At 48.3% G+C, this 23,655-nt stretch overlaps 7 protein-coding genes across 10 annotated transcripts; 4 read left to right on the top strand and 3 right to left on the bottom strand.

Annotated features, from left to right (window-relative positions):
- The first annotated feature begins 22 nt into the window (after positions 1–22).
- Positions 23–3,079, top strand: LOC108092838 (probable methylmalonate-semialdehyde dehydrogenase [acylating], mitochondrial). The gene is made up of 3 exons (XM_017192643.2): positions 23–208; positions 277–476; positions 1,283–3,079. Exons 2-3 carry the CDS (start codon positions 447–449, stop codon positions 2,813–2,815), a joined length of 1,563 nt encoding a protein of 520 aa, XP_017048132.1. The 5' UTR covers positions 23–208; positions 277–446; the 3' UTR covers positions 2,816–3,079.
- Positions 3,080–3,256: 177 nt separating this feature from the next.
- Positions 3,257–5,988, bottom strand: LOC108092837 (ATP-binding cassette sub-family B member 10, mitochondrial). The gene is made up of 6 exons (XM_017192642.1): positions 5,517–5,988; positions 5,250–5,456; positions 4,983–5,185; positions 4,586–4,867; positions 3,779–4,522; positions 3,257–3,713 (listed from the first exon to the last, which is right to left on the bottom strand). Exons 1-6 carry the CDS (start codon positions 5,881–5,883, stop codon positions 3,444–3,446), a joined length of 2,073 nt encoding a protein of 690 aa, XP_017048131.1. The 5' UTR covers positions 5,884–5,988; the 3' UTR covers positions 3,257–3,443.
- Positions 5,989–6,243: 255 nt separating this feature from the next.
- LOC108092927 lies at positions 6,244–10,938 on the top strand. Its single transcript, XM_017192790.1, has 6 exons — positions 6,244–6,344; positions 6,411–8,789; positions 8,866–9,524; positions 9,579–9,941; positions 9,999–10,559; positions 10,675–10,938. Exons 1-6 carry the CDS (start codon positions 6,329–6,331, stop codon positions 10,834–10,836), a joined length of 4,140 nt encoding a protein of 1,379 aa, XP_017048279.1. The 5' UTR covers positions 6,244–6,328; the 3' UTR covers positions 10,837–10,938.
- On the bottom strand, positions 10,927–12,148 carry LOC108092928. Of its 4 annotated transcripts, none has more exons than XM_017192791.2 (3): positions 11,890–12,148; positions 11,268–11,589; positions 10,927–11,118 (listed from the first exon to the last, which is right to left on the bottom strand). In XM_017192791.2, exons 1-3 carry the CDS (start codon positions 12,035–12,037, stop codon positions 11,055–11,057), a joined length of 534 nt encoding a protein of 177 aa, XP_017048280.1. In that variant the 5' UTR covers positions 12,038–12,148; the 3' UTR covers positions 10,927–11,054. The 4 variants fall into 4 exon arrangements, with proteins under 4 accessions (XP_017048280.1, XP_017048283.1, XP_017048281.1 ...); XM_017192794.2 differs by having other exon boundaries at positions 11,268–11,600; positions 11,890–12,002; XM_017192792.2 differs by lacking the exon at positions 11,890–12,148 and adding an exon at positions 11,695–11,778.
- Positions 12,149–12,264: 116 nt separating this feature from the next.
- On the bottom strand, positions 12,265–13,382 carry LOC108092929 (28 kDa heat- and acid-stable phosphoprotein-like). The gene is made up of 2 exons (XM_017192795.2): positions 13,274–13,382; positions 12,265–13,206 (listed from the first exon to the last, which is right to left on the bottom strand). The coding sequence occupies exon 2, from the start codon at positions 13,128–13,130 to the stop codon at positions 12,603–12,605; it is 528 nt and encodes a 175-aa protein (XP_017048284.1). The 5' UTR covers positions 13,131–13,206; positions 13,274–13,382; the 3' UTR covers positions 12,265–12,602.
- Positions 13,383–13,694: 312 nt separating this feature from the next.
- LOC108092948 (exportin-6-A) lies at positions 13,695–19,393 on the top strand. Its single transcript, XM_017192819.2, has 11 exons — positions 13,695–13,905; positions 13,991–14,514; positions 15,098–15,253; positions 15,339–15,721; positions 15,856–16,052; positions 16,266–16,702; positions 16,778–17,327; positions 17,536–17,705; positions 17,779–17,988; positions 18,048–18,483; positions 18,554–19,393. Exons 1-11 carry the CDS (start codon positions 13,903–13,905, stop codon positions 18,629–18,631), a joined length of 3,144 nt encoding a protein of 1,047 aa, XP_017048308.1. The 5' UTR covers positions 13,695–13,902; the 3' UTR covers positions 18,632–19,393.
- Positions 19,394–21,411: 2,018 nt separating this feature from the next.
- LOC108092941 (cytochrome P450 4g1) lies at positions 21,412–23,655 on the top strand. The gene has a single exon (XM_017192808.2). It carries the CDS (start codon positions 21,517–21,519, stop codon positions 23,182–23,184), a length of 1,668 nt encoding a protein of 555 aa, XP_017048297.1. The 5' UTR covers positions 21,412–21,516; the 3' UTR covers positions 23,185–23,655.

Below are 23,655 nucleotides of genomic sequence, written 5' to 3'. Positions count from 1 at the left end.
ACTTAACTTTCGTCACTAGCTAATAAGCCCGTCCAGCAGGGAATCGACTGGAAAGCCAAACATCGCAAAACAAACTCGCACACACACGCATATAGCGAGCCCCCAACGAATAGCAACAACAATTGTGAGAACGACAAAAACAATAAGCACTAAACAAAAACAACAGCTGCTGCCCCAGGTTCTTAAAGGTGTGATAGTGTGCGTCTGTGTAAGTGTGGGGCTTTTGTTGTTTGCTATCGTTAAGCAATTTTTGACGTGGTCGTACCGCCCATCCAGTTTTCCTTCTTTTTTTGACTCGTATATCAACAATCACACCACCACACCGCATTATATAGGAGGAATAGTACACAGGCCCCCACATCGGCGTCAAAAAGCGGCGGCTGTGTTCAGTTCTAGTGGAACCACCGTTTGGAGAGCACGCGATCCCCAGCTAAATATCCCCCAAGATGTCCCTAGTGCGATTGATCGGCGCTGAGGTAAGTTACTCGGCTGTTTTCCAATATTTACAAAATCATATTGCATACCGGTGATCTAAAACAGGTAATCTGTGTGGATGCATCCCACTTTTCACCTAAGAGATCTTACAATGTGTGGAATATAAATATTTCCCTCTTATTTTACTCAATTAAACGGTCAGCTTTTAAATGCCTGTGTGTGTGTGGGTGGGTGCCCTTGAACTTGCAAAACAACACACGTGCAGCATTTATGTAAAACTGCACTTTTTATCTGCCCCCTTAATTTCTCACTCTCACTTAGCTTTATTAATCGTGAAAGGTGCTAGAGTGTGGGTGAGAAATCTCCAATTGACAACAACACACGTTACGTAATATTCCGCTACGGACCAGAGCAACCGAATATCAAGAAGATAAAGCGAAAACAAAAACAATTACAGTGGGGGGATTTAGCTATATGTTTGACTTGGCGTAAAATATAATAAAACGCGATAAGAGAATAATTCCACGCTGAGCGGCCAATAAAAAGCATGTCTGCCAGATGGACACTGATAAGCGTGGGCGTGGCACCGCCTTCCCCCCTCACAAGGGTTATCAACAGCCAAAAAATAAACCTCACCCCACTGAAACTGAATTATCCGGGGCATTGAGGTTAGGATTCCGGGCACTTGCCAATTTGCAATGCAAAACAAAGTCAAGTGCAGAAAATTAAGCCTATTAGGGGCACTCCAGATGTAGTTTAGCCTAGTAACGAGAGCTGGGGTGATCTCCTTTGAAACTTTCCCTTATCAGTTTATGAAGTCAACTAAAATTTTTCCACATTTTTCCAGGCCCGCCACTTGGCCAAGAGGTCCTACTCCTCGGCCGCTCCAACCACCAAGCTCTTCATCGACGGCAAGTTCGTGGAGTCAAAGACCACGGAGTGGATCGATGTGCACGACCCGGCCACCAACAAGGTGGTGACCCGTGTGCCCAAGGCCACGCAGGCGGAGATGCAGACGGCGCTGGAGTCGAACAAGAAGGCGTTCCGGTCGTGGAGCAACCAGTCGATCCTCACCCGCCAGCAGGTGATGTTCAAGCTGCAGGCGCTGATCAAGCAGAACATGGGCGAGCTGGCCAAGAACATCACCAAGGAGCAGGGCAAAACCCTGGCCGATGCCGAGGGTGATGTCCTTCGCGGTCTCCAGGTGGTCGAGCACTGCTGCAGCATTCCCTCCCTGCAGATGGGCGAAACGGTGGCCAACGTGGCCAAGGACATGGACACCTACTCGCTGGTGCTGCCCCTCGGCGTGACCGCCGGCGTGGCTCCCTTCAACTTCCCGGCCATGATCCCGCTATGGATGTTCCCGGTGGCCATCACCACGGGCAACACCATGCTGCTGAAGCCCTCGGAGCGCGTGCCCGGTGCCACGATGCTGCTGATGGAGCTCCTCAACGAGGCCGGCTGCCCGCCGGGCGTGGTCAACGTGATCCATGGCCAGCACGATGCCGTGAACTTCATCTGCGATGCGCCCGAGATCAAGGCCGTCTCCTTTGTCGGCTCCGACCAGGCTGGCAAGTACATTTACGAACGGGCCGGCAAGAACGGCAAGCGGGTGCAGTCCAACATGGGCGCCAAGAACCATGGCATCATCCTGGGCGACGCCAACAAGGAGAACACCCTGAACCAGCTGGCAGGAGCTGCCTTCGGAGCTGCCGGCCAGCGGTGCATGGCCCTGTCGACGGCCGTGTTTGTGGGCGATGCCCAGTCGTGGATCCCCGATCTCGTGGAGCGCGCCCAGAAGCTGAAGGTGAACGCCGGCCACGTGCCCGGAACGGATGTGGGACCCGTGATCAGTGCCGCCTCCCGCCAGCGCATCAACGACCTGATCGAGTCGGGCGTCAAGGAGGGAGCCAAGCTCATCCTGGACGGCCGCAAGATCACTGTGCCGGGCTACGAGGATGGCTACTTCGTGGGACCCACGATCCTCAGCGATGTGACGCCCAGCATGCGCTGCTACACCGAAGAGATCTTCGGCCCCGTGCTGGTCATCCTGAAGGCCGACACCTTGGACGACGCCATTGACATTGTGAATGCCAATCCCTACGGCAACGGTACCGCCGTCTTCACCACCAATGGTGCGGCGGCCCGCAAGTTCGTCAACGAGATCGATGCCGGCCAGGTGGGCGTGAATGTGCCCATCCCGGTGCCGCTGCCCATGTTCTCCTTCACCGGAACTCGCGGCTCCTTCCGCGGCGACCACCACTTCTACGGCAAGCAGGGCATCAAGTTCTACACGCAGACCAAGACGGTCACCCAGCTGTGGCGCGAAACGGATGTGACCCACACGCAGGCGGCCGTGGCCATGCCCACCATGAAGTAGACGACGAGTCTGAACGAGATTCTGTAGGGGATCGATCCATATGCGGTTCTCAAGGAGTTTCCGAAGATGATGTTGAGATGTAGCTGTTCCACGTATTGAATTTCTGGATGCTTGCACACAGGACGTATTTAGAAGCTAGATACAAAGAAATTATTGCATTTATTTTTGTGCCTGTTTATTAGATTTAAGAAGATGTTTAGAGGCAAGCGAGAGAAGCTTGAAAAACTGAATTGTAAACGATAACAATAAACTGTTTAAAGTGTATGATTTCATTAATAGTTTTTATTATTTTTAATAATTTAAAGAAATTATTTAAAAATAATGTGTATTCCTGAGTTAGTTATGAATCGTGTGTTTAGTGTTTGCCATACTTAAGACTCGTTCTGCTCACCTTTTCAACAGGAAATCATCCTTTTTCTAGCCAGAAGGAAAGACGTTCTCTATCTTTAACAATGGTCAATCGTGTGTATTGTACAAAGAAATAAAAACAATTGATTTATGAACACATAGCCCGGTAACAGTTGCACCAAAGGGGCCACCACCAACCAGCGGTGGGCCCACATCTAATCTAAAGTTGTCTAGTCCGCCTAACCTAAAATACCGCACCCTAGCACCCGACTTCAAGTCCTCAGTCCTGGCCGGCGAACGCCTGGCTGGCCACCAGTTCCCGAAAGACGCCCTGCTGGATGCCCAGTAGTTCGTTGTAGGTGCCCTGCTCCACGATCCTTCCCTCGCTCAGCACGGCAATCTGATCCGCGTTTCGTATCGTACTCAGTCGGTGGGCAATGGTCAGTACGGTGCGTCCCTGCACCAGATTGTCCAGCGCATTCTGCACCAGCTGCTCCGAAACGGCGTCCAGCGCACTGGTGGCTTCGTCAAGGATCAGAATGGCGGGGTTCTGAAAGGTTTAGTGGTGGGTTAAGTTGTTTAAAACCCATTCATATATATTATCAATCAGTTAACCTTAATCAGCGCCCTGGCGATGGCGACTCGCTGCTTCTGCCCGCCACTCAGCATCATTCCCCGCTGGCCGACGAGCGTTTCCAGGCCATCCGGCAGTTGGTCGGTAAACTGGCTGACATTCGCCTCCTCAACGACACGCTGCAGTTGCTCCTCGGTGGGATGCTCGCCGGGATTGGCGCCATACAGGATGTTCTCGCGGATCGAGGAGGAGAAGAGCACCGGCTCCTGGCTGACAGCACCGATGTTGTTTCTCAGCCACTGTGGATTTAACGTGCGCAGATCCATGCCATCCAGCATGACGGTGCCCGATTGGGGATCGTACAATCGCAGCATGAGCAAGGCTATCGTTGTCTTGCCGGATCCAGAACGGCCCACCACCGCTGTGGTCTTTCCCGGCAGCAGATTCAGCGAGAAATCGGAGAGCACTGCGGACTCCGGACGCGTGGGAAACGTGAAGTAGACGTTCTGGAAGCCCACCTCCCCGACGGCTTTTTCCAGTGGAACGATGCCCTTGTCAATGGGTATCGTGCACTCCCTGTCCAGGATCTCCCAAATCCGTTCCGAGGCGCCAATGCCCTTGTTCAGCTGGCTGTAGAAGTTGGACAGCCCGTTCATCGAGATGGCCACATAGCCGGCATACAGCATGAAGGCCGTCAGAGCTCCGATGGTCAGGGAGTCTTGTAAAACCAAGGTCCCTCCATAATACAGCACTGATATTATGATGAAGTTGCCGCAGAAGCCAGTCTGGAAAAAGACAGTAACCGATTATCATTTGGTTTACCCAATTATAATGCCATGAATGCCCACCAATCCAAAGAAGATGGCTCTGGCGCGTGTCTCTTTATAGCCAATCTGCAGAGCCTCATCTAGCTTGTCATCGAATGCGGTTACTTCCTGCTGTTCCCGACAGAAGGTCTTCACCGTCTTCACATTCCCGAACCGCTCCTCCGAAAACTTCATTATTTCCGCATACTTGTCCAGCTCCATTTTGGTGATCCGCCTTACATAGCGGCCGTAGACGATGGCGATGCCAGCCATCGCAGGCACAACCAAGGCACTCACGGCCGCCAATTGAGGAGAAGTGTAGATCTACAAAACAGAAAACCTGAATTAGGGAAGGCGTAATCAGGGTAAAGCACGACGGAGATAGATTTCGACCAAAATATACAGAAAAAATCCATTGATGGAAAAGAGGTTCACCCACCATCATGGCCGTGCCAACGCCAATCATTGCCAAGGATCGAAGGCCATCGGAGACATTTTGACTGAGAGCTGTGCCCACCATCATGGTGTCGTTGCTCAGCCGGTTGATCAGTTCGCCGGTTCCCTTGGTATCGAACCAACCCACCTCCTGCATCAGCATGGATCTATACAGACGGGCTCTCAGATTGCGCACTATGCGGAGAGCTGATGGAGAGGAAGCCATATGAATTATATAACTTCAGACAGAATAATTCTAACTCCAACTCACACGCGTTTCCGAACAGATGGACACGGGCAAAGTTGGCGAAACCGCCTACCACAAAGATTCCGAAGAGCAGCAGTGAGTATTCACCAAGTTTGGCCATGGCGGCACTATCTAAACCCGATTTATTAAATACCACATCGATGACCTTTCCCAGAAACAAGGGAACCGACATGGTAATGGCCGAAGAGACCACCAGGCATCCGATTCCGGCTAGAAAATACAGGAAGGAGTTAGGTATAGGCAAACCCACTCGATATTGTATTAACTCACCAGACAGCACCCACTTTTCCGATTTTGTCAGACTGAGCAGGCGTCCATATTGAGACCTGCCCATTTTCAATGGCGCAGGGACAAGTCCGACCGGAGGTGGTGCGTCAGCCTTTGCATTCTTGGCCAACCACTTTGTGCTCTGGGCGAATCCACGGCGCATGCACGGCATACGGAACGTTTGGAGCAGGTGCTTTTCCACAGGGGTTCTGTGTGGCTGGCTTAGCGGAGACGGAAGTGTCCTGGTTGTGCGTCGATGAAGACACCTTCCCAAATGGTGATTATATGATGTGGGCGACCTTATTTGGCTGATTTGCGAGACCCGGAGAGTCGTGCAGCTGTGTGTCAGCCTTGTGCAGTTCAACAACATTGTGATTTCTGTCTCATTCAGCAAAAAATAAAACAGGAGGTTTTGAATTCAATTCGAAACGTTTGAAAAAAATAAATAACAAAACGAACTTCCAACGGTGCTTCTTCTTCTTCCACGGTGGTCGTGACGATCAGCTGATCAGCTGTTTTCGCCAGTGTTCACTAGCGGTCGAAACCCCTGTGCGATATTGTTTATTTCTAAAACTGCAAAATATTTAAATTGAAAAAACAGAATATAAGTAATATAGTCAAAAACATTTTTTAAAAATACAAGCTAATATTTTGAATTCGCAATAATTAATAGTTATTTTTCGCCTGTACATAAGGGTTAAACAGCTATATTTGGCTTGAAATCCGCTAATCGCACACCACTAATGCGCTACACGTGCGGAATTCGAATTTAGTTCGGTTGTTTTGCATTTGGTTTTCACCTGCTCAAGGCGAAAATGGACACCGGCGAAGGTAAATGCAGGAGCAGGATCCCACACAGAGACCTGTACAGTAAAACAAATATTTTTCCACCCGCAGAGCTAAAGTCCTGGCTGGAGGAGAAAAGCAAACCGTATCCATCACGTGTTGAATTCGCCCTGAAAGTGTGGCAATCCGTGGAGTTTCCCTATCCGAACAAGTACGAGATCGTTGTCCAATGGCTGAGTGAGTCCCTGCCTGGCTGCAAGGATCTACCCACGGAGCAGCTCAAGGATTTCCTCAAGCTACGCTCACAACCTGGATGGGTAACGCTTAAAATTAAATTCCAGTTCATCCAAACGCTCGTTGAGATTGTCAGCCGGGATGAGCGTCCCAGTGAATCGGTATTGGAACTGCTAGCCTTGGTGTTTAACTGCGAACTTCTTCAAGATGCGCTGCGTGCCAATAACGAACATCTAACCAAGTGCTATGGCAGTCTATTCAGATGCCACGAAAAATGCGTCAGGCTGCGCCAATCTAACAAGGACAATGATACGAATTCGGAGCACTGGGACGTGGAATTTGTAGTGCCTGTGATTAAGCAGCTGGCCGAGATTGCCCGTCGCTCACAGAATCCCGAAGAGCTGCTCCAATACTACGATTCCAACACCGTTCAGCCGCTGGTAGAGCTGATACTCAGCCTAAAGTCTCCCTGCTTGGCGGAACTTGCCGAGCTGGAGAAGCAACTTAAGGCGAAATTTACTCCCACACGAGTCGCCGCACAGCCACTGCACATCAGTCTGCTACTTTTGGAGGCGGCGGTCCTAAACAATCGCTACGACACAGATACTCTGAAAGCCATCATAAATGTGGTATTCGAACTCAGCAAGGAATCGAAGTCGGCGCTTCCCCTGGCCGCCTACTTGTTGATTGTCCTGCAAAAGTACGAAATATCGTTGCAGTTTGAAATGGACAAGCCATCCAACACCGGATTCACCTTCGTTTCGGAGCAGTTGCTGATTTTAGTGCGCCAATACAGGAAATCGCATCTCAAGGAGGTGCTGATTCTACTCTGCGCTGCCCTGCGCTTGAATCCCCTTCTGCTGGAGCAGAGTGTCTACCAGATCACCATCTGGCTTCTAACGACGCCCAAGGAGACCAGCGAGGAGGAGCAGCTGTACTCTGACTTTCTAATTCTCCTTCTGGACATGTTCCGTCGCTTGAGCCGCGCCGAACGCTTCATCATGAATCTTTTGAAGGCTCTTAAGGAGTGGCTGGGTAAATACCCCCTTGATGCCTTCAACAACGACAGCAAAAAGAGGCGCCTGCAGGATAAGGAGAAGCCCGATAATGCGCAACCAGAGCAGCACTATCTAAACCTTATCTTCAGTGCAATCCCTGCAGTGCAAAGTGCATCTTCTAGCCAGGACGATGCCTTTAAGCAGCTTTCGGCAACCTGGCCAAGTCACTCGGCGGGTGTGGCCTTCACTCGCTTGGTTAGCAACCTGATGAGCAAGCCCTCTCTGGTGATTTGGAAGACGCTGCTGCACTCCTTCGTCGAACTGCTGGAGGAGGAGCAGCCGGCGGGAGTGCTGCCCGAGAACCTGGACTTCGCTCGCGAGCTGCATGCTGCGCTGCTCTGTCAGTATTTGAGCGGCACTCGTTTGGCCGAGCAGGTGCATCTCTACCAGGCGGAGGTGGAGCAGCAGCTGCAGCACACCTCCCAAGTGCTTGGGCAGTTCGGGCGACGTCTGCTGAGTCAGGAGCACAATCGCCGGCTGATGAACGCGTTCCTCGAGTGCACAGAGCGCGCCAGTGGCCTGGAACTGCTGCTCACGCACTATTGGCCCGACGGGCTGGCCGCCAGCCAAAGACCTCTGCAGCTGAGGGGCTTCCTGCCCACCGCCGAGTGGACACTGATCCAGCAGCGGGTGCACAACTTCGGCAAGAGCTCTTGTCGCCAGCGTTTGCAGCGCTTGGACCAGCAGCTGGCCGAGAGTGGTTGGCTGCTGCAGGAGCAACGGGCAGCCAAATGCTCCGACTCCCTCGCCGAGTTGGTGGCCCCCGAGCAGCTCTTTCGCCTGACCAGACCGCAGAAGCAGCTCGTTCTGCATCAAAGGAGCAAGGACAGAGACTTGTCTGCCTGTCTGGAGGATTCGGAGTGTGTGGAGCTGCACGCCTTGCAGTTGGTGAAGGGATATGCAACTGTAGTTAAAACGGAAAAGGTGAAGGGCTCGCTGTTGGTGAAACTAAAGCTGGAGGAGGAGCAAGCGGAGGAGGCCTTTCTGGTTGGTTTCCTTAGGGAAAAGGCTTCTGTCAACAAGGAGCTGCAGTTGCCATCGGCTGATGAGCTGGTGATGTCGCTGCAGCGGTTGCCGTTGGCCCAGTTGGCCAGTTCCATTCGCTCGCGTCTCTGGCTGGTGATCTTTGTCCTCTACAGGGATCTCAGTCGCAGCCAGCAGAAAGAGCAGGCCAGTCAGGTGCTAGAACTGCTGATAGGTAAAGTTTACTATTAGTTCAATTAAAAAATCATTGAATTAAAATAATTATTTTATTTATTTCTTTTTTTTTACAGATTTAATGCACTTTGGCCATCCGCTGCCCATCTGCAATTTCTTTTCGCAGCTCAGCGAGCTGCTGAACGTTATTCCTACTAGTTCCGCCACGGGTTGGAGCTTCTACGAAACACTTTTCAGCCGCTGCGTTCGTCGCCAGAGTGCAGGCAGTGAGGCATTCCTGGCCAGCTGCACGGAGTACCTAAAGGACCAGCTGGCGGCAGCCAACAAGTTGCAAACGGAGCAGTGTCGCCTCCTGCTGCTGGCCATCGAAACGCTGTCCAGTGTGAGCGGCGCCCAGGGCAGGAGAATGCAGCGACATCTGCAGCCACTGCTCGAGATCTATGGCGAGATGGTGGCCCACAAGTTCCGCTCCAAGAAGAAGGAGGCTTCCGCGTACAAGGAGTTCGTGAGCAGCACTCTGGCTGGATATGCGACCTATGTGAGCAGCTGCATCAATCGCGAGGCCAGGCAGGAAAGGGAGAAGGAGCAGCAGGACAAGAAGAGGGAACAGGACAAGCAGGAGCCACTGGAGGAGCAGCAGGAACCGGAAAGGAAAAAGAAAAAGAAGGATAAGAAGCAGGCCAAATCTGAGGAGGAAAACAAGGAAAACGTAGAGACGCTGCCAATCGTTGACGAGAACTTCCGGCGCATTTGCAAGATCTACATCGGTCACTCGGTGGGTAGAACTGAACGTATATAAGATCAAAGCTAATCAATCCTCTTTTACCAGCTTAACTATCGCAATGCCCATGCCATTCGCCTGCTGAATGTGGCCCTGACCCATCGCCAGCGCCTGCATTTGGATCCCGATGAAATAGAGTTCGTGTTGAGCAGCTACTGGAGGCAACTGAATGAAGACATTGAGACGGGGGACATATCCGCCAGCTCGGCGTTGGATTGCCTAGAGCCCGCCATAAAGCTAATCATTGGCTACAAGACCAACGAGGACTTCCTGCTGCTTCTGCGTCGCCTGTCCTCGCAGGTGCAGCAAATGCCTCGCCCCGAGACGTCTGCCCAGCACACAGCTCTCCAGAACGTGCTCACCCTGCTGGCCCTCTTCGCCAAATGTTCGCTGAGCAGTGTCAAGGGAGCGGTTGGTATCTCTAGCGACTTATTCCCAATCAACGAACTAACAATACCTTCGTTTTAGATGCTCAACGAGCACTTTGAGTTGATCAGCGTGAGTGCGGCACTGCGCCTGCCGGAGCCCAAGGATCCAGCATATCGTGGTCATGTTCTCCGCCTGTTGGAAGCCCAGCGAAACCTGGCCGGAAATCGCACGGTTCCGCTCACGGGGGAAACTCTGGATTGCCTGCTCGGCAGCCTGCTGGACGTGGACATCAAGCACCTGATCAGCAAAGGTGGCAGTTGGCAGGACTTCGTGGACCTGTACGGAGCCGTGACCGACAACCTGGTGGCCCTGCTGAAGCAGCACACCAACCTGATGTCCGACCGAGCCGCCCAGCTGAGTGCGTTGTGCCAGGACCTTATCCAGGCCATCATTGGCTATCGAGCCGAGCGAAAGCAGACGCAGGACATCAACGAAACGGAGCTAGATGGCCTAGCGGACTTGGGCCTCAAATTGGCCACTCTGATGGCCACGGTGGCAACCACTCAGGCGCTGGCCGTGAAGCGAGTGGCGCCCTTCCTGCTCATCTTCACCATCCGCCAGATGGTGGCCACCGAAAGGCCAACCACGCTCTTCGAAAAGGTGCGCTCACAATCATCGACTTTCCATTCAGTTCCTTTGATTTTATTTCAATTCGATGTGATACATTGTTTGGAGCTAGGCTTATTTTAACTAATACTACTTGTTCTTTCATCAGGTTAAGGTCCACATAGTGCGCGTGTGCCACGAGCTCATTGGCATTTGTGACCACCGCGCCGGACACTTCATCCTGCGCTCCAGCAGCGAGGCGGGCGCCAGGATGTACGAGGGTCTGGTGAAGGAGCATGAGAAGTACCACAGATTTAGGGGCAAGGTGTAAGGCAAGGAACACCAATACAATCCCCGCACGCTCTATTGGTTTCACTTGTGTTAATTCCCATTGCTTCAAAATAAATATACATATATTCAAATAAGTACCCTATGCATCATGAGTGTCCTAATTTGTACTGATTTAGAACTTAAAATTTAAAGAGCACCATGAGTTTTTTCTGCGAGATTGGCTGCAGTTGGCTGGGTGGCCCGGTTCGTTGGACAGCTCTAGGTAAAAAACATCTGACAGCGCTCGCACAGCGGATCGTCGGCGTCACCGGAACGATTACCACTGGAAGCAAGATGTGAGAAAGGTAAAGGGTTAATGCACAATCTTTATGAATCAAGAATAATAATGATCGACATTATTTGAGCACTATAAACTATATTTAAAACAAAAATGGAGATGGAAGCCTCGCTTAAGTCTAGGTGACAACTCACAACAGGGTGACGCAGCTGCGGCATATAAACTGCGAGCACTCGACGCAGGAATAGCCGCACTCCTCGCAGAGATCCATGGTGCAGTTCACACAGGTGTCGTGGATGAGAGTTTGACGCTGGCAGCAGCGCGATTTTTGGCGCTCCAGGCGCGGATTTGCCATGTCGGCTCGAAGGTTACGCAGCAGTATTGTACCATCGCCGAGCAGTTGGTACTGCTCAAAGAGGGCCGGCCGCTGCTCCTGGCCATTCGGTTCGTTCTGGCCCTGACTCTGACTTTGCCCACTGCCGGCAGCACCGTCGAAAAGCATTTTGGTCGTTTTCTCTGCGGAATTACTACAGGAATTAAATATGACTGTACACGAACAAACAATTCTGTAAAAACTCTACTTAATGCCAACAACAAAAATGAAAAATATTTGATGCTTACATATTTTTTTTAATTCAACTCACAAAAATCCGTATAAGCCGGCTAACAATTTTGAGAGTACTAAATGGGATTAGGAATTTGACAGCAAAAACAACTTTTCTGACAGGGCTACTAGATGAACTCGTTTTTCCCATTTATTCTTCCAAAAAATGGGCCCCAATATTAATTGTTTTTGAAACTATTGCTAATACTTACCATGAACCTCCTTCATTTTCTGTGGGTCGCGAGAATCGCTCATTTTTTGGTTAACCCAGACTTTCGTTTGGGTAAAATTATTGTTTGCATCGTCCTCGTCCAACGAACGCGATCGTTTCGATGCCCTATTCTGCACTGAGTCTGCCATAATAGAGTAAATCAGATATTCCTAATTTCCAATGCAATTTTTTTGTAAAGTTTTTTATCCCGTTGTTTTACAAGTTGCCGGTAGAAGTGTTGGAAAAAGACAAGACCGACCTAGTGCTGCAGGTGACACAATAATCCGATGTTGAACAACGTGCGAGGCTGTTAAGCGAAAATTTAAAAAAAAAACCGTCCTGCTACGCATTGCCAAACAATTAGCAAAAATTTGTATAAGTGTTTACTGGTTTTTAATATAAAGAATCATGGCAAAACTAGTATCGATATGATATGGAAACAATTTAAAAAGTCATTCAAAACGATTGCTGCTCCTCAATTGGTTTTAAAATTTGAGTATTGCTTAGCGACTAATAGATTTGGTTGAGTGTAGCTTCAATTTGGAATTCATTTTCTAATTGGATTTATAATGGACTGGGAGTATAAGTTGTATAGCTAGTGTTGAATAGGTTTTTGGTGAGAATCTTTCTTTAAACATGTCTTAAAATTATCTTAAATTCGCCATTTCAAATTAAAATCGTGTGTGATTGCTAGCTGTTTTCTACTTTTTGCGGTTAGATCGGTTCTTGCCGCGATATCCACTGAGATCCTTTACCACCGATGGTGGCTTCTCCGCTAATTTCGTAGGCTTCCAAGTCATCTTGAGGGAACTTTCCTTTCCGGAAACGGCGGCTTTTTTGGCGGCGAAGCCTCCGCTTGGCCAAATCGCTCGACGATTTCTTAAAACATTCGATTTCGATCCGCGCATGTTTTCTTTTGCGACGTCTCCTTAGGGCGCCATCATCCAACTGGGAACCCCTTTCCCGAGACGTCAAGGCTATCAAATGACTTAAATCCTTTCCGGGCGGCAAGCGATTTGGATTCGAAATCTCAATAAGGCCGTGGACCCCACAAGGACGAACGTAGTTCTCCTCTAAATCGAAATTGAGTTCCCAATTACTCTCATCTCCCTCATCTTGATCATAAACCGGGTCATCCTCCTCTTTGATTCTGAACATCATATCGTATTCCTGCTGCAGTACATCCGCCGGTGTGAACTGGCGAGTGCGACCCTTGTGATTGACGTACTTGCCACGTGTCATGATCCTGGATGTCCTAACAATTCTTCAGCAAATTCCCAAATCGCGAGTGAAGTTATAACTTCCCGACAAGGGTACCCTAGTCAAAGACAATTTATAAATAACGCGTATTTAGCAACAAATTTTAATGGAATTTGAAATTTTACCTCCGATAAAAAATCTTCTAGAAAATATATGGAAAAAAAATAGAAAATTGTGTTGTTTATTGTGTGCCCTGCTAAGTAGAACTGAGTTCTGGCTAGAATGTGCTCCTACGCTGTGATGTTTGGGTTTGGCATGTAACGACATGGTTTCTTGTTAATAAAAAACTTTATTTCTTTTCCAAAAACAAGCATCAGATGTTTGGCTGAGACCTTTTAGAATTTATATGTTTTTCCACCCCGGTTGCAAAAACTCTAAGTTAAAGCACATTTTTATCACGCAAAATCTTGATCAAAAATTAATAATAAGGTAGCGATGAAAGCCCGGAACTCTTACAATTTTAAAATATCTTAAACCGATAACCGCAAGTGAGGGCTATCGATTGTGTGTCAGTGCTGTCTAACGGGGGCCCAGCGAGCGCAGCCAGGGTTGTCACGCCATGTCATCGTTTGTTTCAGAGTTTTGCAGATAAGTTTTTTTTTGGCCACCTTTTTTGTGTCTACAAAGAAAACCATGAAATTGCTGGACGCCGAGTGCTGATGCGATCGAAACCAGAACCGCGGGCAAGCGGAGCACATAGTGACCCCCACATCCAGATCACAGGAATCACCGAGGATCGCAAAGGACAGGGAAAATGGTAAGTGCTCCATTCGCCTGCGGGCCAAACCCAATTTTCGAAAGAGTGATTCACTTGACCGGGGGGATTTTGTTTCCAATCCCAGCATGCCGCATCCATGACGACGGTGGAGGGTCTGCTGCAGGAGTTCTACCAGCCCAGCACCTCGAACGCCCGGAAGCGAGAGATCGAGACGAACCTGCTGGCCTTCAAGTCGCAACCAGAGGCGTGGCAACTTTGCCTCCGGGTGGCCACCGCATCGGACATTACCGCGAATCAGTTTCTCTGGTTCTTCAGCACGTCCACGTTGGAGCACACGATCACGCGGCGATGGACGCAATTGACCACAACGGACAAGACGTTGCTGCGGGAAGCGCTGTGGAACTCGTATGCCCAACTGGGAAGCACGCCGAATGCAGCCAAACGACACAGGGACACGTTGGCCCAACTAATAGCGCTGCTGGGCAAGCGGGAGTTCCCCGAGCAGGACCCCAATTACATGCAGCACTGCATGGAGCTAACGAAAACCAGATTCCAACTGGGCATCAACCTGCTGAGGATAACTTCCGAGGAAGTCGTGAGCAACCGGGGCGATCTGACCACCGAATGGAAGCAGTACTTCTACTCCTGGTGCGTAAATAAATTAAATGCGCAGGCAATAACTTATACACTACATTCAATTGAGGTTTTACGCATTTGTCCGTCCTTTTTTAAGCCCATTTTTATCGTAAGCTTTGTGATCGCATTGAACTTACTTCTATCTCGTTTTCTAAAAATGTTCTCTATTGGCAACACTTATCAGAAATCTTTTAAGTTTATGTTAGTCTTTGTAGTAATTCTTTTAGTTCCGGACATTGACTAGTTCTTATCAGTGATTACCAAATGTGGGCATAACCTTATCCTGTTATTGAAACCCGTCATATATTTCTGGGATACCCGCAATTCCTCAATTCCTATCGACCCTGTAAATGTATTTACATGTATTTCTTATCAGAAACCTTCTTTTTGTTTACTTGTATTGGATTTTTTGCTTAAGTTTGCCCCTTCCAAGGAGTTTTGTTAATGCAAACCCACAAAGAAGTTACTGATTTTTATTTAATATATATTTTGTTTTACGTTCAACTGCTATTCGAAGTTAAAAGTGGAGTCCTTGTTGGCACTGTTCTTAATCCTTTCCCGCTTTGTGTTTACCATGTGCCGTGTGTTTCTGTAGCATCTCCATGTGTATACCCGATGTCCTGGACCTGGTCACCAAGTATCTACTAATCGCTGTGTGCCACATCAATGGCAAAGACATCCAAACGACCATACCAAACACCCTCATGGACTTTAGTCTAACCTCAGCGCTGCCAAATGACAATCAATTAAGGTGGGTGTCCATCAATTATGCAGAAACTAATAGCAATCGAGAATTCAGACTGACACCTCACCACTTTACGTCTTCCCGCACGCAGTTCCTCCATTTTGGAGCTGCTCGGCTGTGTGCAGCACTTGGTCTCCTGGATACGCACTGAACTGATCTCGGAGTACTTCCTCATGAGCATACTCGACCTCTCACAGTGGCGACCCACCCACGAACCCATTTCCCTGGCGGCCCTCTCAGTGCTGAACGAGCTCCTCTACCTGCAGAAGCCACTGCCCTTCGCGGGCACCCTAATGGGTGGCGTTAGCAGTCTGCTGGAGCAGCACAACAGCAATCGGCGGCAGAGCGAGATGTACAGCGACAAGTTCCGGGAGCTGCTGCGCCTCTACACCACCAAGTACTCCGGCAAACTGATGCAGGAGCCGGAGTTGCTGGAAACCTTCCTCAATCTGCTCTACGGCTGCACCACAGAATGTGAGTCACATGGTAAAAGTATAACCATTTTCAACGGTGGTGTCCTAAACCAACTAGTGCTACATAGGATGTGGAAAGAATCTACAGTAGATACATAACTAAATGATGTATTTTCTTATCACCTATGTAAATAGTACACGGCGCTTTGGACTTCACTGAAAAGCTGGAGATTTGGACGCCCATCATCAAGGGTATTGCCCAACAGCCCGCCAAAATCACGCGCTTTAACAACGTGCTCACCCAGCTGGTGGATGAGATCATGCGGCGCACTCAATTCGAGGCCAACAAACCCGAACTGGAGGTGCTGGACAACGAGCTCATGGAGGACGATGTAAGTTGCTTCGAGTTTGAGGCCTTGTTTGGCACATTCGGAGGTCTTTGCGCGTGCGAATAAAGAGAAAGTTGTACCCCAAAGGTGGTTATGCAAAAAACCAGCTACTGCAATTCAATCAGCAAGAAACTTTTATATTTACTTATAGTTATTTAAATTTAATAAGTTAAAATACACACATGTATCTTAAACAGAATGTATTACCAATTTCAGGCCTCCGCCACCGAATGGCAGCAGTTCCTGGACCAATGCTTCGAGACCCTGGCATTGTTGGCCAACACCCGGGGCGTCCACATCGTCTTCGCACAAGTCTACAACCACTGGTCAAGGCCGCAGATGTATTTGCTCTCGCTGGAGCACGCCTTGGATCACGGAAGTGCGCGCAGCTACGAGGCGGCACGAAAGCTGAAGGGCGCCAATGTGGGCGAGATCCTGCGCGACTTTGCCACCGTTTGCCAGGCGGTGGTGCGTCTCGCCCCGCTAATGGACACCTCGACTGCGGCGCCGGGGGTTGCGGATGAGATGGAGTGCCAGCTGCAGATGCTGTCCGACAGTTTGCTGCAGACGCTGCAGCTCCTCGCCAGCAATCGTTTGTGCAGCAGCGGCAGCGAAATGGACAAGGCCACCTTTCAGACTGATTTGGATAACCTGTGAGTGTGTGGGGAGAATGTCCTTTGCAATTCCAATATTTCATTAATACGTCTCACTCTTTTTCCACCTTTCAGATACGCTCAAGTTCTGCTGGCCATCCGCAGCATCTTTCCGCTCACGAAAGCCATGAGCGGCGAGGAGCTGCTGCACCGCCTGTTTGCCATTCTGGGTAGCATCTTCGCCTGCAACGGCTCCCTGTCGGCAGCCTCGCCCATCGTCCAGCAGGCGGCCAGCGAGCTGCTGCTCTTCATCTCGACTGTGATACGGCCCAAGTGCCTGCTAGATATACCGCAGATTCAGAGCCTTCTGCAGGCCGGCTCCCGCTTGGGCGCCCAATTGCCACGTCAAGTGTGCATCAATGTGCACATCAGTCTGGTCAGCTACATGGTGCTGCCGTGGAAGGGTGTCCCGGAGCAGCAGCAGGACTACCCGCGGCGCCTCTGGATGCTACGCGAATATGTCCAGGGGCTGGCGCAGAACTTCCTCGATCTGGACTTGGGCCAGGCCAACGAGAGCAAGGTGGCGGCCACCACGCTCAGTCTGCTGGGAACATTTACGGCCCTCATCGAGTACTTCAAGGCCACGGGCGGTAATTCCAAGGATATGCTGGCGAGCACTTTCAAGGTCTTTTAAACAATCTTTGCTCTTGGTTACTAAAAGTTTTATCCCTGAACATTGTTATTCTAAGTATCTTTCAAGAAGACCCATTATTGTTTTTGTTAAATGTGATTCATTCGCCCTAGAATCTTGTTTATGTTTTTGATGTTTACAAACAAATCTGATTAACCTATGCTCTTTTAAGGAACTCCATTAAATATGCTCTGTATTTCAGCCAATCTTGACCAAGGCCCTGATGATCTTTAACAGTTTTGGTCTGAGCAGCATTGCCATGGCCATCACGGTGGCCGAATTCAGTCTAAGCATGCTCCGCACATTGCCCACCCACTTGGGAGCCCAGTTCATCAAGGAGATGATCACCTTGTTCATCAATGTCAGCAGCAGGTGACGCCATCCATCTCTTTCTCTGCCATGCGAGTCCCAACTGATGTATCTGGTGTCTCTTTCTGCTTCGCAGGGAACAACTGACTCTAAGTCGACTTGCGGTGATGGAGAAGATACTGCAGATGTTTAAGCTGATTGTGGAGCAGCCGGGCAGCGCGTCTCTGGGTCTGCTGCCCTCCATTCTTGACTTTAGCACACAGCAGATTTTGCCGCTGTTGCAGCAACAGAATACGGTGACTGACAACAGCGAGATCACCAGCCTGCTGTACGCCTTGTTCGATAGGTGAGGCGATTTTTCCCCGAGTGTTTGGAATATAATATAAACAAATACTTTGATTGCAGCGTGCTCACCTGCAAGTGGCAGTTCTTCTACAAAAATCAGCTATCCAATGGTCACAGTGGCGGGGGCTCCGGTAACTTCAACTGCAGCGATAACCTGCACCCGGCCCACTTCATGGCCATTCTGAATGCCTATGGACAGATGCTGGTCAGCGGCACGGATCCCAGCAATGTGCGCAGCGTTCTCTTCTCGATGCAGAATGTGAATGAGCGAAGTCGTCTGTACCAGCGCGCCTTGTTCAAGGAGCAGCTGTTGGCCTCCTTTCAGCGGGCTTTGCTCAATCTGCTGCTGAGTGGCGAGGGCTCCCTGCACTTTGATATGATTGCCCAGGCCCTGTATGCGATGGGCCAGGTGGACCGGCGCCAGTTGCTCGAGAGTTTCGCCCACGCATCGCTGCCGGTGGCGCATTCGGCGCTGGAGGAGATCTGCCAGACAAGTGTGAGTCATTTCGGGAGTACTTGGGATCAAAAGTGAATGATTATGAAATGTAATGGCGTGTATTTTGCAGGACATTCCAACGTTTACGCAGAAACTCACGCAGCTTATGCAGGACGCCCATTGTGTGCATCTTAATGAGACGGCGTAGGCCATTTCCGGGAACACGGAACTTCCACTGCCCCTCATCCTCGCCCCCATTTACCGCGCCCCCTTTTTTTTTAAAAATCGCATCCTGTAAAGGGCTTACATGTAAATACTTTGTTTTATGTTTTGTAACTTTTGTTTTTTTACTTTTCTGTCACTTCTTGTATGCCATATATGTTTTGTGACTGTTGTGTCATCTTGCTCAGATTCTTTGTCCTGTAAACCCATGTCCTGATCCCCTACGTTTGTGACCCAGTCCCCGCCAGATTGCGTTTTGTTCTTTCTTTGTGCGAGGTTGTGTTTCTGATTAGATCGAACAGCATTCATCCCGATTGATAAAAGACATTAATTGTTAATTGAGAACACAAAATTATTATGTTTAAATGCATTCTTAACTTTAATTTTATGTTTACCGCGTAACACACATACGATTAATCTGCTTTCAGTGCTGTCACCGCAAATGGATAAAAGTCATACCTATATATTCTAGTAGCATATATACATATACCTAAATTAATTAGCATACATCAATATGTAAATCACGTTACGTCATAAGAAAGTTAAAAGTATCAAGTAAAGAAACAACGGGAAGGAGACGAAAACCCAGACACATTCATGTAATTTATTCTGCAAAAAAAAAAAAAAAAAAAAAAAAACAAGAAAAACACAGAAATCCAAGTCGTTTAAGCTGGGTTTTGATGATTTGAATTATAAATGCTTAAGTCCCTTCAATCAAAAATTCAATAAAACTATTTTTACTATTTTAGTCGCTTTGAAATTTTTGGGGGCTCCATCTAAAAGGTTGTAAACAGTCCTAATTTAATTTTTAGTTATTTTCTCTTAAATATTTTTATACCTTTGCAGAGAGTATGTATGTATGTATGTCTCTCCGTCTGTGAAAATTAGTCTCTCAGTTTTAGACCTATTTCGCTAAAACGTTATTCCCTCTCTTCCTTCATTTATCTTTGGCATCTGGTACTGCCGTGTTAAAACTGTGAGAAAGTGGTGATTTGTGCTGTTAAATTTGTCTAAAATAATTGTTGGAACGAGTTCCTGTTGTTAGATTTGCATTATAATTGGTACATTAAGTCTAGTCGATGATTTATTCAGCAAAATTAGTTCCTTTGAACCACAGAAAGAAATATGTGAGCTTGGGAGTCTCCCGCAGATCGCATGTACATATGTATGTACATGTGTACATACATATGTATGTAAGTACACGTACTTAATTATGAATGTGAGTTCGTTTCTTATGGTAAGTACATAATAAAAATAATAATAATAACATTATAAAAAACTGCAGATTACGTTCAATAGTTTAAAATACATTTTATAAATATATGTGTATGTATAGTATGTATGTATGTAAGTGGGAATAGAAAAAAATAATGTTATTACCATCGCGACTTTCCCTTTCTCCTTTTTTTTCTCCCTTTGACGCCATAACTTTAAAATTTTGGAGACTTGCTGCTAAATAAGCTCTTTTTGGAGACATAATGGCTTTTATGTTTGCGAGCGCTCTTAATCTCTTTTCTCTATGTGGACCTGTGTATTAACGACCTTACATACGCATATTAAATTATTTAATAATAACATACATACATATATGAATCGCAGATGCGAACATATTTTAAACCTATTTCCCTATTATAATTTTTTTGTTTCCCAATGACAAATGTTAAGTTTTTAACACACGACTGGATGGGGAAAAATATTAAAAAGGATAGGTTTTCAAACATATTCACCGATTGCTAGTTTCCACGCTTTAAGCACGCGCACAAATATTCCAATTGCAAATAAAAATAAATATTCAAAAGGATCACAATCAAACAACAATTGGGCCAGGATGATGATGAATGTGCGGGAAGATGCGAAGGACGAGCATCATAAAAGCGACAGCTTCCTTCTCTTTGTCTGTGGTTTACATATTTCATTGTTTACTTACCCGATTTTCCCTTTTTGCATACTCATGCTCAGGTGTCGAGGACAAAAGCGCCGAAATTGAATTTAATAAAAAGCGAAAGCAAAACAGAGGAATAGAAAAAGGCGAGGCAGCGGGGCAAGGATCACCCACTTCCGTTTACCGGCAGGTAAATCCGGTGGAATACAGGTACCTAAAACTTCCACTGACTGCTTTGCATATTCCCGATCCTTGGTTTTGGTATCCTGCTCACTTCCGCAGGAAGCGAGTGGGTTAAAAAGAGACAGTAGACTTGCTCACTTTCCCTTCAAAATGGTTTAGTCACAACCTGTTAAAAATTCTGTTTTAACAATTATTTACAACAAAATTTAACAGACAAACAAATTTGTAAGGTTTTGGTAAAAACAGAAAAAAATTCTTCTTAAATTAATTCTCATACTGAATTAATTTAAATTTAAAAATCGAATTAATGTGCAGATTGTGGAAAGATTTCTGACCTTTAGGTTTAAAGGTTTACTTTCTTTTCCATTAGGAGTTCTTGAAAACAGACAGTATTAAAGGTGAGTCGGTTAATTATTTTGTAAATGTGAAATTGGGATACCAACTTAAACCGTGGACTGTGCCATCTGTGCACTCAATGCAGACTAAATCGATCCACCAAGACTGCAATGACGCGTTGCAGCCATTAGATCCAAAGGTTCCATTGCCTTCAGCCGAGTACGTGACTTGGATTTGGTTTGCTAATTTCGATGGGACCGGGAATCGGAATCGGAATGGGAATATGCATATGCTTGACTCCAACTAGTGCCCTCCTTGGACCCTTGGAACCGTATAAAAAGTTCGATTCGGACAGTCGCAATCCACAGTTGAGCGCTGGCGGCTGAAATAGCAACAGTGCCATCTTCAAAACACACTCAAGGAGTTGCAGTGCAGGATCAGGATCAAGAACAGGAGAGAAGCAAGCAAACATGGCAGTGGAAACGGTGCAGGAGACGCTGCAACAGGCGGCCAGTTCGTCGACATCGGTTCTGGGACTGAGTCCCATGTTGACCACCTTGGTTGGCACCCTGGTGGCCATGGCCCTGTACGAATACTGGCGCAGGAATAGCCGGGAATACCGCATGGTGGCCAACATACCATCGCCGCCGGAGTTGCCGATTTTGGGACAGGCCCATGTGGCCGCCGGCTTGAGCAATGCCGAGATCCTGGCTGTCGGCTTGGGCTATCTGAACAAATACGGCGAGACGATGAAGGCCTGGCTGGGCAATGTCCTCCTGGTCTTCCTCACCAATCCCAGCGACATCGAGCTCATCCTGAGCGGACATCAGCATTTGACCAAGGCGGAGGAGTACCGCTACTTCAAGCCATGGTTCGGTGATGGTTTGCTGATCAGCAACGGACACCACTGGCGCCACCACCGCAAGATGATTGCCCCGACCTTCCATCAGAGCATCCTGAAGAGCTTTGTGCCCACGTTCGTCGACCACTCAAAGGCTGTGGTGGACAGGATGGGCTTGGAGGCTGGCAAGTCCTTCGATGTGCACGACTACATGTCTCAGACCACCGTCGACATTCTGTTGTCCACCGCCATGGGTGTGAAGAAACTGCCCGAGGGCAACAAGAGTTTCGAATACGCCCAGGCTGTCGTCGATATGTGCGACATTATCCACAAGAGGCAGGTGAAGCTGCTGTACCGTCTGGACTCCATCTACAAGTTCACCAAGCTGCGCGAGAAGGGCGATCGTATGATGAACATCATCCTGGGCATGACCAGCAAGGTGGTTAAGGACCGCAAGGAGAACTTCCAGGAGGAGGCGCGTGCCATCGTCGAGGAGATCTCCACCCCGGTCTCCAGTGCCCCGGCCTCCAAAAAGGAGGGTCTCCGCGATGATCTTGACGATATCGATGAGAACGATGTGGGCGCCAAGAGGCGATTGGCTCTGCTCGATGCTATGGTTGAAATGGCCAAGAATCCCGACATCGAGTGGAACGAGAAGGACATTATGGATGAGGTGAACACGATCATGTTCGAGGGTCACGACACCACATCGGCGGGTTCCAGTTTTGCCCTCTGCATGATGGGCATCCACAAGGATATCCAGGCCAAGGTATTTGCCGAACAGAAGGCCATTTTCGGTGATAACATGCTGAGGGACTGCACCTTTGCCGATACCATGGAGATGAAGTATCTCGAGCGTGTGATCCTGGAGACGCTCAGGTTGTACCCACCAGTACCGTTGATTGCCAGGCGTCTGGACTACGATCTGAAGTTGGCCAGCGGCCCGTATACGGTGCCCAAGGGAACCACGGTCATCGTGCTGCAATACTGCGTGCACCGTCGTCCTGACATCTACCCCAACCCGACCAAGTTCGATCCGGACAACTTCCTGCCCGAACGAATGGCCAACAGGCACTACTACTCCTTCATTCCGTTCAGTGCCGGACCCAGGAGCTGTGTGGGCAGGAAGTACGCCATGCTCAAGCTCAAGGTCCTGCTGTCCACCATCGTGAGGAACTACATTGTCCACTCGACCGACACTGAGGCGGACTTTAAGCTGCAGGCCGACATTATCCTGAAGCTGGAGAACGGCTTCAATGTCTCGCTGGAGAAGCGACAGTATGCCACGGTGGCCTAAGAACCCGAATATCCCGAACCCAGCCCTGTATATAGTTGATGAACTCCGCTTTATATCCCGATCCGAGAACCACGATGACGAACCCATATATATCCGAAACACCGACGAAGAAGATCCCAGCACATAAGCCAGCCAGAGAGTCAACCAATTTTTTTTTTCGTTTCTTATACTTTTTTCTCGTTACTTCTATATAACTAATACCTTTTTGTTTGTTGGTCTTGAGCGGGTGGTGCCCCTATATAATGTATATCTTTTAACCAACTATTCAACTGTTTGTGCTCTTCACCTTTTTCAATTATTTCTATCTCTATACGTTTTTTTTTTCCTAGCCAAGTAGTGTGATTTTTTTCCCTTATTCTATTCTAGTATTTATTAAGTCACAAGGTTTAAATGAAACCCAAAAAATATATAAAAAATACATGTACGACATAGCAAGCAGACAATGGAGCTGCAAAAAAAACTGTAATTGCA

The sequence above is a fragment of the Drosophila ficusphila genome, unplaced genomic scaffold (assembly GCF_018152265.1).
Source record: "Drosophila ficusphila isolate 14025-0441.05 unplaced genomic scaffold, ASM1815226v1 contig_198, whole genome shotgun sequence".
NCBI classification, from domain to species: Eukaryota; Metazoa; Arthropoda; class Insecta; order Diptera; family Drosophilidae; genus Drosophila; species Drosophila ficusphila.
The sequence above is the reverse complement of the archived record's forward strand: the minus strand, read 5'-3'. Positions and strand labels throughout refer to the sequence as shown.